Source organism: Octopus bimaculoides, chromosome 19 (genome assembly GCF_001194135.2).
Source record: "Octopus bimaculoides isolate UCB-OBI-ISO-001 chromosome 19, ASM119413v2, whole genome shotgun sequence".
NCBI classification, from domain to species: Eukaryota; Metazoa; Mollusca; class Cephalopoda; order Octopoda; family Octopodidae; genus Octopus; species Octopus bimaculoides.
Window position 1 is genome coordinate 25,423,409 of NC_068999.1, and position 17,223 is coordinate 25,440,631.

General features: G+C 32.9%; 1 protein-coding gene across 1 annotated transcript in view; it reads right to left on the reverse strand.

The window, feature by feature from the left end:
* Window positions 1-17,223, reverse strand: part of LOC106883718 (collagen alpha-5(IV) chain) — a 182,189-nt gene that overhangs the window by 148,531 nt on the left and 16,435 nt on the right. Inside the window, exons 2-3 of the mRNA XM_052974901.1 lie at window positions 9,317-9,451; window positions 1,505-1,549 (exon numbers count right to left, since the gene is read on the reverse strand). Coding sequence (XP_052830861.1) covers window positions 1,505-1,528 — 24 coding nt within the window. The 5' untranslated portion in view covers window positions 1,529-1,549; window positions 9,317-9,451. The remainder of the gene's footprint in view (window positions 1-1,504; window positions 1,550-9,316; window positions 9,452-17,223) is intronic.

Genomic DNA, 17,223 nt, shown 5'->3' on the forward strand with positions numbered 1-17,223 from the left:
TTATATATATATACATACATGCATATACATACATGCATATATATATATATATATACATGCATATAAATGCTTATATATATATACATACATGCATATACATACATGCATATATATATATATATAGATAGATAGATAGATAGATAGATAGATAGATAGATGGATAGATAGATAGATATACACACAGACATATATACGCATACATATATATATATATACATACATATATATAGATGTATATATCTTAATCCACTTATAATCCTCTTGATTGCTGTCAGTTGTATCCTATGTCAAAGATACCAAACTTCTACACTTGTTTATCATTTTTAACTTTAGTAGCTGATGCTAAATTGCTCCACATTCTCTGATGATTTCTCTCAACACCTAAGTGGCAGTAAGATGGGCACTAAGATGAGTCCCAATGATGCCAACTTATCTTTAACAACATTGAAGCTCAAATTTCCACTCCAAATTTTATGGCTAATTCATTGATAATATCAATGCCATCTCACCCACCAGACATCAATTCACAGTTTTCATATTCTGTATCAACAACTTCCAACAACCCTCTCTTATACCTTCAGCAACATCCTAGACCATCCTTGTCCCGCTTCTGTAAACACGTCAACTACAAACAAAATCTCAGCTTGACTTTTCTTGCTTGTATACCACTCACACCAAATCTACAATTCTATTCTCCAAATATCTACTGCTTCTACAGCCATAAGGCTCACTTTGATTTAAAGCTGAAACAAACACACCATTTTTTCTTGTTACTCAGTTATTTTCATCACGTTGTTAACTCTGCCTGTCATGAAACACACGCTACTACCTGAGCTCTCAGACTCATGCTCACTCCCGTCCTTCTACAGTTCAGCTTTCCTTCCCCTTCACCTTCCACCTTGTTACTCAATCACTTCAACATACATGCCTTTACACCTCCCAATTTCTGTTATCCAAACTCTGCAATCATTCTTATGTTTTCTGACCTTCTACTTTTACTTTTCAAAAGCAATAACGATAAAAGGAGCAAGAAATAACAGCTATAGATTTATGGATTATGAAATATTCAACACCATGCATAAATTTAGACTTCTTATTTGTGATCACAATCCTTTAAAATCGATTAGTATAAAAATAATTCATAATGGTTTGCCATATTTTGTAACAGAAATAAATTAGAAATAAAAACTGAAGTGCATATTTTAGAGTCATAAGAAGTTCGACCATTGAACAACTTTAGTCAAATTAACATTTCAGCTGATTGGCTTAGGTTTTTTACATAGTCTAGGATATCCTATTATATTTATTAGTGGAATAACTTCTTTGCTGAATGAGGTAATTTACATTCAAAACTTTGAATAATACAGTCATTTCTGAAAGAATTTGAAGACATGGTCTTAAACTATTTTATTTAAAAGCATGAAATGATCTTAAACTAAAAAGAAGAGAATGAGACTGAAAGAATTTGGCACAACTGAGGAATAATTAATGAACATTTACTCACCGGAATTCCAGGAAGCCCTCGCATGCCTGGCAAACCCTGGTCTCCCTGTAAAGAAAGAAACATAATTATTGTATAATTGCAAATATTGGTTTTAAATTGATGATATTGTTCTCTATGAGATATATCTAGTATTCTTTTTACTTTTAAACCATACTATGTACAATATAAAACAATTCATTTGACTTTCTTTATCATCAAAACATGATCCTTGTTATTTATTTACTTCATTGATTTTGTCAATTTGACACAATAAACATACCCCAAAGAGACAAGTCAGTGAAGAAAATACACTATATTGTTATCTTCTTTGCTGTAGATACACTTATTTAAAAAATATATGAGTTAATCACATGTGGAATATCTGTGATCATATATTCACTTGACTGGGGCTATGATAAATATTGTTTGAAGGATTCTGTGGTTATACAATGAAATACCTTTTCTTATAGAAAGCACTGTTAGACTACTATTTTTATGTTGTCTCTGTTGAATAAATTATGAAGTTTGTTATCTTTATGGAAGTGCCTGTTGTTTAAGGAAAGGAATTGTTTTATATTTCTGGTAACTGGATTACAATGCAGGTAACAGGGAATTACATTTCTGACTTAACTTGATGATGAATTCTGTCTGACTTTAGAATTTAGATTGTTCTTTTGCCAAATTTAGCCTTTTGTTTTTCTGTATTTAAAGCTTTTATTATGTGATTGCTTTATTGTGTGACTGGTATTGTTTCCTATTTGTTCTACTTCCACAAATAGACTTGCAATATACAACCAAAGAAAAGATCGCTGTAATTGTTGAAACACTGAATCCTTTCCTTTGAATAATGATTCAAAAGCATGACTGAAAAAGTATCTCTCTGATGAATCACAGGCATTTCCTTCACCTGCAAATTACTTCCACAGTGCCTTTAGCACTCCTAACTTTGACTCAAAAAATAACTTTTAAGACTTCTCAGCACTTAAGCATCCTGTCAATAAATGGCAAAAGTGAGAATCATCTTGTCACAATATGGCATAAGATTATAATTACCAACATCCGTAAATTCACAAAATTCTTTTAACTGTACAGTTATTTCAGCTGACTTTGCTGAAATGTACATTTTATGCACAACATTTTCAACATAAAACACCAGTATTCCTGCAGTAAATCCTGTTCTAATGTACAAAATCTAAGCTAGACAAATTAGAGGAATAATGTTCATTTGGCTGATTTTCAAATTTTGATAAACCCTGTGTTTTCTATACATTACACTTGTATTGTCAGCAGTGTAGACAGACACTTTATTGAAATCAAAGTGGGAAGAAATCCAAAGACAAAATGTTTTTTTATGCTTTGCATTTCATTCCCTACCACCATCCTGCTTTCCAATGACAGTGCCATTTCTGCTCTTTTCAGGGCTTCAGGATTTCCCCATGGCCCTGGCTGGGTGGTTAACATGTGTTATGCCTTGCCAAAAGGCAACCTGTGATTTTGCCTAGGATTGTTTATTGAGTATTCGCAGCTAACCTATATATCTACAGGTCATTCCCCTTCATGGCTTAGTAGAATTACAATAAGCCAAAACATTAAAAACAATCCATTTCCACCTTGAAAGTGTTAATATGTATAGTGTTTCTTCAGAGGAAAAAAATAACGGATTTTAAATTCTAACAATGAGTTGTTCACAAGATAAAAAATTAAATGCTTCAACTGATTGTGCCATGTGGTTTTGTGCTATGTATTTCAGTGTCAACTTTTCTCCATAACCAACACTTCTGAATGAGTCTTAATGTTTCATGGCATGGTATATTTTACACAGTTCTACAGCTGTGATTTTGTAATATGGAGTTGAACAAGTAGGTGAGAAAAATGATGGCAATGGGGACACACCAATAATTCAAGTGTTTAAGATAATCTCTGGCAATGTAACATTCAACTAGTTTTTCCCCTCCCTGCTGATCTCCTCATCCCAATACAACATAGTGCACAAACACGTGGATATCTTTTCCTGCTTTGGGCAATAAATTCAAATTCTTTATCTCATTTATGGCTAAGCATAATCTTATCTTTTAGCATTCCTTTGGGGGCTTGGAACAAGAACAAAAACTCAACCAGCCTTGGGTATACTTGCTTCACATATGTGACTTGTATATTGAAAGTAGGCAGTGAATTGTCGTTTTGTTTTTTTAATTTTTTAATTTTAAATACATTACATAATATGCCCTCACTTTTTAATTATATTTTTTTAACTATATATCTTCTTTTACTGTTATTATTATAAAGCCAGATGTCTTACCACCCTATATGTCTACTACTGTTGCATGATTTGTCTTGGGCAGAGCCACACCATTCAATAATACCTCAAAACAGGGCTGTTTATGTTTGACTGACACAGATCACATAGTAAACAACCCTACACCAATAATAAACAGAGCTAATGTTGACTTGCAGATAGATTATGAAATTTTATACTACATCTTTTTGGGGGTAACAGTCAGAGCACTAATAACATAATACATCATGAGACATGACACCACCTTGTCTTTTCTTCAAAAACTATGACAGAATCTACTGAAGATTGTTGTGCCAAAATTCCTGAATGCTAGCATGGAATTTCAGTATGGAAGTAGCTACAGGTAATTTATATATATATATATATATATATATATATATATACATACACACATATATATATAAAACAAGAATCTGAAAAATCTTTTGGTACTATTTATTCACTATTTACACATACACATGTTTCATTTGCTAATAGAAATCACAAAGTTGTACATGTTGGATAAACGTGTAAGAAATTTCCAATTAGAAATTCTTCAGATAGAGAATCAAACAGTATTATTTATATTATTTGATTCTCTGCCTGAAGAATTTATTGCTTTTTTTTACATTCCAACAATATTATACTAATAAATGTTGAGTTAATGATTTGGCTTTTACTCTAACAATTGATTACTGAATTACACCAGAATGGACAGAACTTTGTGAGTAACCTGCATACCTGTGTGTGTGAGTGTAAATGCACAAATATAAGGATTTATAGTCATATCTGTTCAGTCTCAAATCTGAAATTAAGCCCCATTATGTACATGATCCATACTTAATTCTGATGACTTGGTTGAATTAAAATAAAACAAAATATTAAAACAACCTCCTGCCTGTTTGAAATTACCAATATTTATAGTGTGTCTTCAGTGAAAGAAGCAATGCATTTTGTATTCTAATAATGTTGGCCACATTAAAAAAATATTTCAACTGTTTTTGCCATATCTCAACCAAGCATTTGTGTAACTACTTATAATAAACTACAGATGCTATTAATGAGGCACAAGAGCAGAATGTCTTTTTTTTTTTATTAAAGGGACAAAAATTCATATTGTTACAAGCTTAAATATTGTTATAAAGAAATCAGTTGTCCTCCATAATCAAGAAGATTAGAGAAAAAAGATAATGAAAGGAAGAAAAAACTGAAAGGTATTTATCACAAAGCTCTTAAATGTGTAGTCAGTTATGAAAAAAATTCTGAAATTCCTATTTCTTTTGTTATATGTAACATAAGCAGATTGGAAAAAAAAAGATAAAATATAAGAATAAGAAAGAATCTAGGGTGGTTAAGCAATCATCTTTAAGCATTACAAAGTATCTGACCCATCAAATAGTTATGGACCATTAATTTTTTCGCTTTCTCTTATTAAATCAAATTGGATGGAACCCTTTCATAACCCAGTAAATTAAGAAGTAACAATGTTATGATTTCTTGCATATAAGCACACAACTTCAGATCTGTAGATATTGTAATATTGTGATATTGAGGTATTTCTAAAAAGCATTAGCAACTGGAAAACAGAGCAATGTCATGGATTCAAATTACTTCAGTATTTATAGATAAAGAAATAAAAAAGAATTAATTAATTTGAAGAAAAAGTAATGTAGATTTCAATATGTTGAATTACACCTTCTACTCTGTCTAAATAGTTCTAAGAATTACCTACAAAAAGACAATCACTATTAAGTAGGGATAAGCTTTCTGCAAATTCTGATGTACTACAAGGTTCAACTATTTCTACATTCTTCTTCCTTTGCACTAATACTCTGCTTGCTGTCCTTTTATGAAACCCAAATAAGACTCCTAGATGAGGACAGTATACTGCTGTACATGCTAACATCTACATCCACAAGATCATCCAAATAACAGGTAAAGACATGCTGTCTTTTAACTCTGCTTATTCTGTCATTACTACAATGGTTTAATGTTGTTATTACTGTTTCTCGACACAAGCTAGTTATAAGCTACCTCTACTCAAACCCACCAAACATATTTGGCTCTCCTCCACATATCACTCCTTCTATGTCTCTCCTATCCCCTAGGTCCTATACTAATCAATTCTTTGGAATTCCTTCTTTCTTTGCTCATGTATTTTCTGCACATGTTCAGACTGAACTACATTAGTCTTATAGGGCCTGTGACTGTCTTTCTTCCTGACTACACCAAAAGAAAATCTTAGCATAAATAGTAGCATTTAATGCAATCATTTCCTTTATTAGTAGTACTATCATGTTGCTAAAGACTAGGTGAGGAATTAAATTGTGCCATATCCCAAGAAAAGTTTTCTTTAACCATTTCCTTTAATGCAATTAAATTTAATAAATTAAGATGATAATTATTTTGAACATTAATAAGAAGATAATGCCGGTTTGAATGCCTCAGCCAGCCATCTGACACTTGTTATTCAAGCAATTTTTCTTATAAATCTTTTCTTTGATCAGGGTTTAGATTTCAACTTCATCAGTGACATGGAATAAAACAAAAAATTTAAACTATGAACTTCTTAAGAAAGCTTTCCTGAATTGAAAGGTAACTCAGAATAACTAACTATAGTCTAGAAGAAATTCATCCAGTTGTCTATTTTATGAAAAAGAGTGCATTAAACGTTTCATAACACCTTTATGCTTGAGAGGATATGTAGTTCATCTTTGATGGACAATTTGTTGTATGTGACTCAGTGATCCATTAAATTATAATTTAGACCACTAATATAAGCCAACAAATGCATAAATGCACACACATTTTATGCATGTATGAGTATATTTTCATATATTTGTACGCATAGCTTGTGAAGTCAGTGTTGCCAGATCAATTTAATAAAAAGTTAATGTACAAGTTTAACCCCAAATTGTAGTTTTGCTAGTAAATTAAAGATTACTTGTAGGTTGTTTCTAAGTTACTTAGTTTGTGCTTGTGTGTTCTTTTCTTTTGATTATTTGAATTCTTCCTCTGAGGAAGGAGCTGGTTTCTAATAAAGTTCCATCATTACAATGTAGATAGCAAAAACAATGTCACATTTTAAACTTGAGAAAAGTCTTGCATATTTTTACTGTTCCACTTTCAGGTTGTATTTGTAATGTACAAGTTAGTTTCTGAAAACTAGCTTATCCAGATCATCATAAACCAAGTGCACCAATTATTATTTATAGTCTGTATATAGAAGCTGGAGATTTTGAAGCAGTTGTCCGTAATTATCCTCTTTCTCTTTGATTTCAGAGATATTTACATCAGCAGGGCAGCTAACCTCTATAACAGTGCATACTGTTCTTTGTTTGTCTCAAACAACGATATCCAACCTGTTATGATTACACTTGAAATATGTTTTGATGACAATGTTCCACCAGTATTCCCTATGTTGATGTTGGTGTATGTATTCAATAACAGAGGAACTCTCTATATTTATTCCAGTGCAGTCTTTTATCCAAACGGTATTGTATATTGTTTTTGCAACATCATTTCATATCGGAAGTACCTTGATGAAATTTTGGGGCAGCTGCTAATCACATGTGCGATGTCTTCTGGAGAAAAATGACATAATCTACATTTTTGGTTGCATCTTGGAGCAGTTCTATATTTAAGAGATGAGGAATTATGTACATTATTTACATTTGACAGATATTTGTCCTCATCTTGTTTGTTGTTAACACATCTCGGCTGATATACCCTCCAGCCTTCATCAGGTATCTTGGGGAAATTTCGAACCTAGGTTCTCATTCTTAAGGTATTTTTCGATGTTGTTGTTATTATTATTATTATTATTATTATTATTATTATTCAGGTCACTGAATAATAATAGACAAAGAACACCACTGGAAAATACGAAAACTAAAAGAAGCAGCACATATGCTAGGATACAACAACCTCCTAAGCAGACTGAGTAGCATATAGGAACCAGTATTATGAAAGGATAGGAAAATATTAGATTTATAAGCCCTAAAATTCACTCCATAATTGCCCACGGGCATATGGTGTTGTGGTCAAGAGCGTGGGCTATGACCTGAATAATAATAATAATGATAATAATAACATCGAAAAATACCTTAGGAATGAGAGCCCAGGTTCAAAATTTCCCTGAGACGCCTGATGAAGGCTGGAGGGTATATCAGCCAAAACGTATTAACAGCAAACAAGATGAGGACAAATATCCGTCAAATGTAAATAATGTGCATCTTCAAGCTCCAAGGGTTTCACTATCTCTTTTGTTTATTAAATATTTCATAGCAATCTCTTGTTCATGGATTTCAAATGCATAGCCATTGAAGTGTGATGTGATGTAGCAGTCACAAGTCCAAGTAAGGTTGTGCTTCATGTCTTCTTCATGTCTTCAGGAAAAATACCCATGCATAGTCTATTTTTGTATGCTGAGGATCCCCCCCAGGTCTTCTTTGAGGTATGTTAGTCTGGCTGTTTTAGGGTTGTATGGGAGGTCATCAGGAAGAGAAAGCTTCCTGAGGAGCTTGCTGCCAACATACTGGATATTGTTCTCTTCACTTTTCAGCACCAAATCAATATATTTATTTTTGCTGTAATGAATTGACACATATATATCTTTGTTACTCATTTATATTTTACTTACCTACCCTGGAATCTGCACTTCAGAAGTATTATGGAAAGTATGTTTATATAAAGTACATGTCTGAACAAACAAGAACGGATTTATTCACTTAGATCATGCTATCTGCATACACTGCAAGAATATCAGCGGGGGAAAAATATTCTGCATAGAGTTTGATACTCACCGGATATTGCCTGTGTGTGCAAATTAGTTCATCCTAACAAGGTGCCTAAATTTAAGTACCTAATTCAACTGAGTCTAAATCACATTATACATATATAGCTAGTTAGCTATTGAATATATGCACCTTGAAGTGCAACATGCAACCAAAGAATGGGCTCAGTAAAGTGCTCTACACTTCACTCATATATTCAGTGCTGTATGACATGAGGCATCAAACCTTAGGATTGGCCAGTGTACTAAATATGAACCAAGTTTTAGAATAAATAACATACAGGAAACAAAGGTTTATAGAACATACAGTCCCCTTCTACATTGTCTGACTGGCAACGTTGTTGATAACTTACATAAGAAAAATATATATTGAACTTGTAACACCAGTTATTGCATTTATTGCAGGACACTGAAGTGAACTGTATAATTAAATAATATTTCTACAACTGTTATGTAATTTTGACAGTAATTTGCCAAAATGTATGAATATGCTTTAAAGCATTGAATGCCAAAACTACTTTCAGTATTTTATTGTGTTTGTGTGAGAGAGAGAGAGAGAGAGAGTTGTATGTGTGTATTACTAATGTTCATATATATATATATATATATATATATATATATATATATATATATATATATATATATATATATGACATGTACAAAATTACGAAATGATCTACAGCCCATATTTCTCAATCAATAGCATGTCTTGTTGACAATTAAAATAAACAAAATTAATAGAAAAATATATTCTGTAACTTACTCTATATCCCTTTGGACCTGTTGCTCCTTTGTCACCTTCATTACCTAGAACTCCTTGAGTTCCAACAGGGCCATCATTGCCAGGGAATCCCGGGAGACCAGGTGGTCCTTGCAAACCTCGCAAGCCGACATTACCCTAAAAAGAAATTCAAAATGAAAGGATTATAAAAGTGTTGTACACAGTAAACATTAAGATGATGGATGTATTTGTTGACTTGATGTCATAGCTGTTCAGAAAAGACATTTCAAAAAATTTTATTTATAAGGAAATTGTCTGTATGAAGATTTAAAAAGATTCCTATGTACTGTCAATATATTTTAATCTACAATTTCTGGTAGCAAAATTTTATATATACAGTGCAATAATCTAAGTAATATCAGGGTGGAATAACAACTTATTATTTTTCATCTATATTTTTCATCTACTTATCTACTATCTGTGAAAATATCTGTCTAAATGACATCCTCTCAAATCATCAGTCATATTTCATTAAGCTTATTTATTTTTTCAAGCTTAATTATTTGTATCATTTATCTTTTATTTGTTTCAGTCATTTGACTGTGGCCATTCTGGGGCACCGCCTTGAAGGATTTTAGTTGAACAAACTAACTTATTTTTTTTAAAGCCTAGTACTTATTCTACTCTTTTGCTGAACCACTAAGTTACAGAAACATAAACAAACTAATACCAGTTGTCAAGCAGTGGTGGGGACACAAAGACACGTGCACACACAAACACACACATACACACGTACAAACGTGCGCGCACACACACACACACACACACACGACGGGCTTCTTTCACTTTTTTTCTACCAAATCCACTCACAAGGTTTTGGTCAGCCCTAGGCTATAGCAGAAGGCACTTGCCCAAGGTGTTATACAATGGGACTGAACCTAGCAATATGTGGTTGGAAAGCAAGCTTCTAACCACACAGCTATGCCTGCACCTTATATCTAAATTATAAATATCTGGAGATGACAGATGAAACAAATAAAAGATAAATGATTCAAATAATTAAGCTTGAAAAAATAAATAAGCTTAATGAAATATGACTGATGATTTAAGAGGATGTCATTTAGACAGATGCTAAGTGATCTGCATTCTGGCCAGAACTGCTCAATTACACTTCAAGGTTACAATGAAACAAACTAGCAGCACTAATTTTTATAGAAAAGTAGGCAGCAGGGACCTCTTTCTACACTAAAAATGAGGCCTACCCACCAGAACCAAGCCCACAAGAAGGAAATGAAATTTTCTGGATAAGTAACAAATGCGGTGAGGCAGTAGATAGATCCATCAATACCAAGCAATTTCAACTGGTTCTTCCGAACAAAAACTATCCACCATATTTTGACAAAATAATCTGCAATAAAAGTGCTTCCTATATGAGGAGCACTATTCAAAAACAGCTTAACCACATTAAGGAACAGATCCACACAAACACATCAGTTAAGAGACATTTGAAGAAATTCCACACCTAAAGAATCACAATTGCTATTTAGGCTGTCCACATTAGTAAACTGAATCCAACCATTAATATGAGATGCAAGTGCATGAAGTAAAATGGTCTATTATAACAATGCCAGACTGTGCATGTCGTAACCCTCTCTCACAAAACAGTAACATATACACACACTCACACACACAGAACCACAGAATGTTTAGATGTGTGTGTGTGCATACTATTTAGTTTTCTCTCCTCAAATTTTGAGTTAAGAATCTAGTACTGGTATGCACTATACCAGTAATATATACATAGACATTCAGAATTTGATGAAGCAATATCCATGTAAGGGATTGTTAAAAACAATCCTGATGCCAACTGGGTTTAACCAGATATATTGATAAGAAGATCATCAATATATGTGTGTATGAACAGTCTCATAAAATTAAAAAGGCAATAAAAGAAAATGGAGAAGAAACATTTTTAAATATGCTTGGATCGTTTTATTTGTATTACAATTGGAAAAGTTTAAAAGGAACCGCCTCAACCAACAAAATAACCCAAAAATATCAAAAAAAAAGAAAGAAGATATTCTTCATACATATATATGTTTTGAGAGAACAATATTTAAGAATCATCAATAATTTTAACTTTAAAAGATGCAATAATCTGTATATTGTTAGAACTCTTCAGGAAAATTAAGTTTATTTTAGTCTTGAATTACGAAATGACTTATTTGACTTATTGAATACAATGTTTAGATATTTTCAAATGTAAACAAACTTACTTTAAAAGACCAATAGTTCATGTGCTTAGAAATTTATCATTTAAAATTTAGCTAATATTGAACAATAAAATGCTACTAAAACATCAAATCCGTTTGAAAAGAAATCCACACTTACCTATCACACATACTATATTATATTTATATTCACATTTACACCTATAAAGGTCAATGCGATGGAGGTGGCAAAAGGATGCCCATAACCCTTCGTGAGTGGTGCAATATATGAAAAAACTACTCTAGGGTCAAGTAAATAAATAAAGATTTGAAAATATCTAAACATTGTCCTCAACTAAGTCAAGTAAGATATTTCGTAACTCAAGATTAAAATACACTTATTTTTCCTGAAGAGATCTAACAATATACAGATTATTGCATCATTTAAAGTTATAATTATTGATGATTCTTAAATATTGTTGTATTGAAACATATATATGTATGTAGAATATCTTATTATTTTTTTATATTTTAGGGTTATTTTGTTGGTTGAGGAGGTTCCTTTTATACTCTTATAGGTATATTTTTTCATCTTTTAATTTGCATTACTTTTCCAATTGTAATACAAATACAACGAATCAAGCATCTTTTTAATTTTTCTTCTCCATTTCCTTTTAAAGACTTTTTAATTTTACGAGACTACATATATATATATATATATATAATCACCAAAAACATAGATTTTATTTTAGTCGAGTAAACATTGCTGACAAAACACTTCTGAACTTCATTAAAAGTTAATCATATTAATTTTTACTGAATAGGCAATTTTACCAGATTTAAACTAAGAAATGAAAACAGCAATTAAATATTTTAAAGGAGAGCAAAATATGGGATTGTTAAAAACCAAATTCTGCTTTGAAATGCTATAATACTGAGAATCAAGAGTAGCAGCCAGGCAGAACATTTATTGCCAGTTATGCTGGTTTTCAGAGAAGACAGAGAAGCAAGATATAACTGAGTAAGGAAGGTGTTGATACTGATTTGCGAGGTATTCACCAAGAAGACAGATCGTTATTAATGTCCAGCTCTTATTTCACTAATAATATTTCAACTGTGGTGAAAACGTGCATTTTTTAATGGAAGGGAATCCTGACCTCTTTCTCATATAACCATAAAATTCCTTCTATTAAGGCATTCATGGGTACCAATACTTGACAGCTATACGATGGCCTCCTAATACACACACACACACACACACACACACACACACACACACACACACACACACAGCCAGGTGTGTATGTATGTATGTAGGTAAGTAGGTAGTGAGGTAGAGAGAAGAGATCACAGATATATAGTTGGAAGTTGGGGAGTGATGTATAGATGGATGGAAGGTGTGTGTTTGTGTGTGTGTGTGTGTGTGTGTGTACACGAGAGAGAGAGAGAGGGAGAGAATAGTGAGAGGTTTACAGATGGCTGGAGAGGGTGAGAGGCATATAGGTAACGAGGGATATTACTTTTATCCAATTATGTGTGGTCTTGTGTGATTAGGCTTATAGCAATGTCACAAAATAATATAATAGCAGAGTTTCAGACTAGGAGCCCAATACCTCATGGGAAAGAGAAAAATTACAGATGTTAGGGATGAACAAAAATGTTTAAAAAATCTGAATTTGAAAAACAGCTTCTACAGAATTGTAATGTCTGTTCTCTGAAACATATGAATACTTTAAAAAAAAAAAAAAAGACAAAAAACTACCCATTGTAGTTTTCCATGAGGTATGGGTTCTCTAATTCGAAATTCTACCAACGTTTCACCATGACAATAATCAAGTAACAAATAACTGCAGACTTGAAGACTTATGAGTTCAAAAATTCTTCACACAACCTGCTGTTTTGCCTTGTGTTGTCATTGATAGATAGAGAAATTCATAGACAGTTTATTTATCTTAATACCTCTTACCCACACTATGTATCCAAGGAATGAGAACTATAGGGGTAAATAAACTCATTCTCGCTCTCTTTCTCTCTCTCTCTCTCTCTTTTTCTCTCTCTCTCTCTCTCTCAGTCTCTCTCTCTCTTTTTCTCTCTCTCTCTCTCTCTATCTCTCTCTCACTCTCTCTCTCTCTCACTCTCTCTCTCTCTCTCAGTTGATCTATCTGTTTGTCTCTATTTGTTGGAATCAGCAACCAGACTTTCACTCCACAGATATTTGTTGTTATGTTAATCACATTACTGTAAGCCACATGCAACTGCAATGATTTAATACCTGCAGTGTAAACATGTTGCTTGAGATACACCAACACATTATGTGTACCTGTGTGTATCTATTTGTTCAACTGCCCATTTACATGCATACATTGCATATAAAATAATTTGACTTTGTCGTATGGACAATATATCAGCCACTAGGTGCCTCGAATTACGATAACATTTCAAGGAAACCTCAGAAAGATAGAAAAGGTTTTAACCATACTGAGTCAACATGTTTTTCAGTCTTCCAAGACCAGCAGAATCTTTGATCACAAGATGATGCAGTTCATAAAATATTAATAATACTCTAGATACCAGCATCACTAATAATGTAAAACTCATCAGTTACATTTACTCCTACAATTTTCTCTAACCAATGTATTCCCCAGTTTATAGTCCAGTCTGTGTACTTCAGCATATCACAAAAAGCATCCAAAATCAATTCAGCGTGAATTTCCATAAAGATAACTGAAAATCAATTAAGAAAGATATTTTTAAGCTAAACTGGCCCAAAATTCTTTCTCTACCCAACGTATTGGTTATACAAGTGTATGCATTATATATGATCCTTACAGAAAGGCAGATATGCACCAGAGTATCATTTGTATAAATGGAACAATTTTTATGAAACGAAAATCAGAAGGCTCAAATCATTGAACTGGTTAATTAGTGATGAGGTAAAAACTCTACTTTATAATCGAAAATAAAATAAAATTCATCAATGACAGGTATGAATGTAATAAGGAAAAACCAAGAGTGTAAATAACAAAAAAACAACTTTAGAATTTTCTATAGATTTGTAAAAGAAACAGCTTCAGTGCATTTCAAAATAAAATTTTTAAAGGAAATGAGCCCATCTAGTGAAAACCTTAAAAAAGACTCCATTAATGTGATCTCAAATTTGGTGGTACACAAGCAAATAGCAGCATGATTTTATGACACTGAAACTTTGCATAGGAAAGTGGTAACCATCAATAACATCAATGTAAAAGATGTAATGTATCATAGGCAAAAATGATTTTTTGGCAGTTCTCAGATAAAGGCAAAATGGCTCTGGAACAAACTACTTCAGATACTTTTCTAAAGTGTTCACAAATAGAAAAGATATGTTCCATGTATAAGGAAGAAAATGGAGGTGATATTAAAATTACAGATATATCCCTCTGTTTCCATATATCAGTATGTTATGGGAGAGACTGATCTTAAAAAGGAATAATTTACTAAGTAACATTAACGTTAGTTTCCACACAGCTAGAAACCACTTCATATAGTACTGAAGGATTGCAACTAGATTACAGCAAACCAATAGAGATTGCAATCCCAGTCAGAATCTTTGCAGGACCTGGGAAATATAATTAATAAACAACATAGATTCATGCAAATAGAGCTAAAATGGAATGAAGATACAGACGACTGGCTGAATGAATCTTAAAAACAATTATCACGTTTGTCATGTAGAAGTCTTATTCCAAGTTATCTAGATTATTGCTTACAGCTTTGGTTCCATCATAGTTTCAAATTTTACTGCAAAATTGGAAGACACTCTGGAGCATTATATCTTTGCAACAATTGAACAACAAATGCTTTATTACCCCCTGGAGCAAACAACAGAGATAGATGTGGTAATTTATATTTGAAACAACTTAAAATATCTTTGGTTTTGGAAACTGTGAAACTCCCTAAACTGGGAACCCAACATAATTTCAAATATTACACCTGCTTCCTACATTAGGCTCTAATATTGTTATTGCTTGGGATTTAAATGACTATAGACCTTTTTCAAAAGAGATCAGCATAGTTCATAGTTGCTTATCTCCAGGTCATTCCTGAACAAGAAGACATGAGAACAATGTTTCAGCTATGAATATCTCATCTTTTATTTAAGCATAGTGTATCAATGACCATATTCTCCAATGCATCCTATTTTAAATACAAGAAGGTACGATTTGAGATTATAGCAAGTTACCTTCATAAGCTCATGCTGATTAATATAGAATAGCTTGCTCCCCAACCATATGGTTTCAATTTCAGTCCCACTGCACAGCACCTTCTACTGTAAGTCTTCTACTATATAATCCCAGGCCAGCCAAAGATTTACCAATAGACTTGGTAGACAGAAAGGAAAGAAGCCTATCATATATATACATGTGTTTGTGTGTGTGTGTGCATGTTAACATCATTTGTGGTAATGATGATTGCAAATGAGCATCATTATCATACAAATGGCGTTGTTTCTATCCATTCTTCCATAAAAGACATGTCTGACCAAAGAGAAATAATACTTTGCTCGGAGCTGATGGTTCATGACAGCCAGGGCATCTGGCCTTAACAAAATCTGCCATAATGAATTCTGTCTGACTCATGCAACATAGAAACGTGTATGTTAAAACAATGCTAAAGATGATGTATACACACATATATATATAAATATATATGTGTGTGTGTATATATATATATATTTCCTGGATGAGGAAATATCTTTTAGGTTGCAGAGAGCAACTAATTCTTTTCGGTCTCTTCAGTCTCGTGTCTGGTCCCAGCATGGCATAGCAAGGCAAACAAAAGTTGCTGTGTACCGTGCATGTGTACTGACATCGCTCCTCTACTCATGTGAGACATGGACTCTGTACAAACGTCAGGTAAGGGTCCTTGAACGCTTTCATCAGAGATGTCTCAGGCACATTCTCAATGTTGGCTGGACCTCAAAATTTCCAGACACACAGATCCTGAGGACAGCTGATATCTTGAGTATTGAGGCGATGGTGCACAAGCACCGGTTACATTGGACTGGACACCTTATTAGAATGAAGGATAGCAGGATTACTAAGCAGATGCTTTATGGAGAACTTGTGAATGGAAGGAGACTCCGGCAGAAACCAAGGCTGTGCTTTAAGGACTGTGTCAAGTTCTCATTAAAGGCCTGTGATATGCAGGACACTGACTGGGAGAACAATGCCTGTCATTCCCACAGATGGAGGAAGCAGGTTAAGGAGGGGATCGACACTTTTGAGAGAGCACGTATCCAGCATGAAGAACTTAAGCGAGTTGCGCGAAAGAGCACAGCTCATATAGTGAATGGGGAAAGCTTAATCTGCAATGTTTGCAGTCGTGTATGCTTGGCAAGAGCAGGGCTTATTAGCCACCAACAGAGCCACAAATGCAAAATATAAGTTAGTCGTAGAGCGCACAATGTTCCTGAAGGTCGGCAATGGTCTTCCTCGGTCACGAGTGGGTGGCCATCATATATATATATATATATATATGTATACATATATATATATGTGTATATATATGTATGCATGTGTATATATATATGTATGTATATGTATATATGCATGTATATATATATTTATATATATATATATGTATGTATATATATATATCTACATATATATATGTGTATGTATATATATATATATACATATATATATGTGTATGTATATATATATATATATATATATATATATATATATATATGTGTAT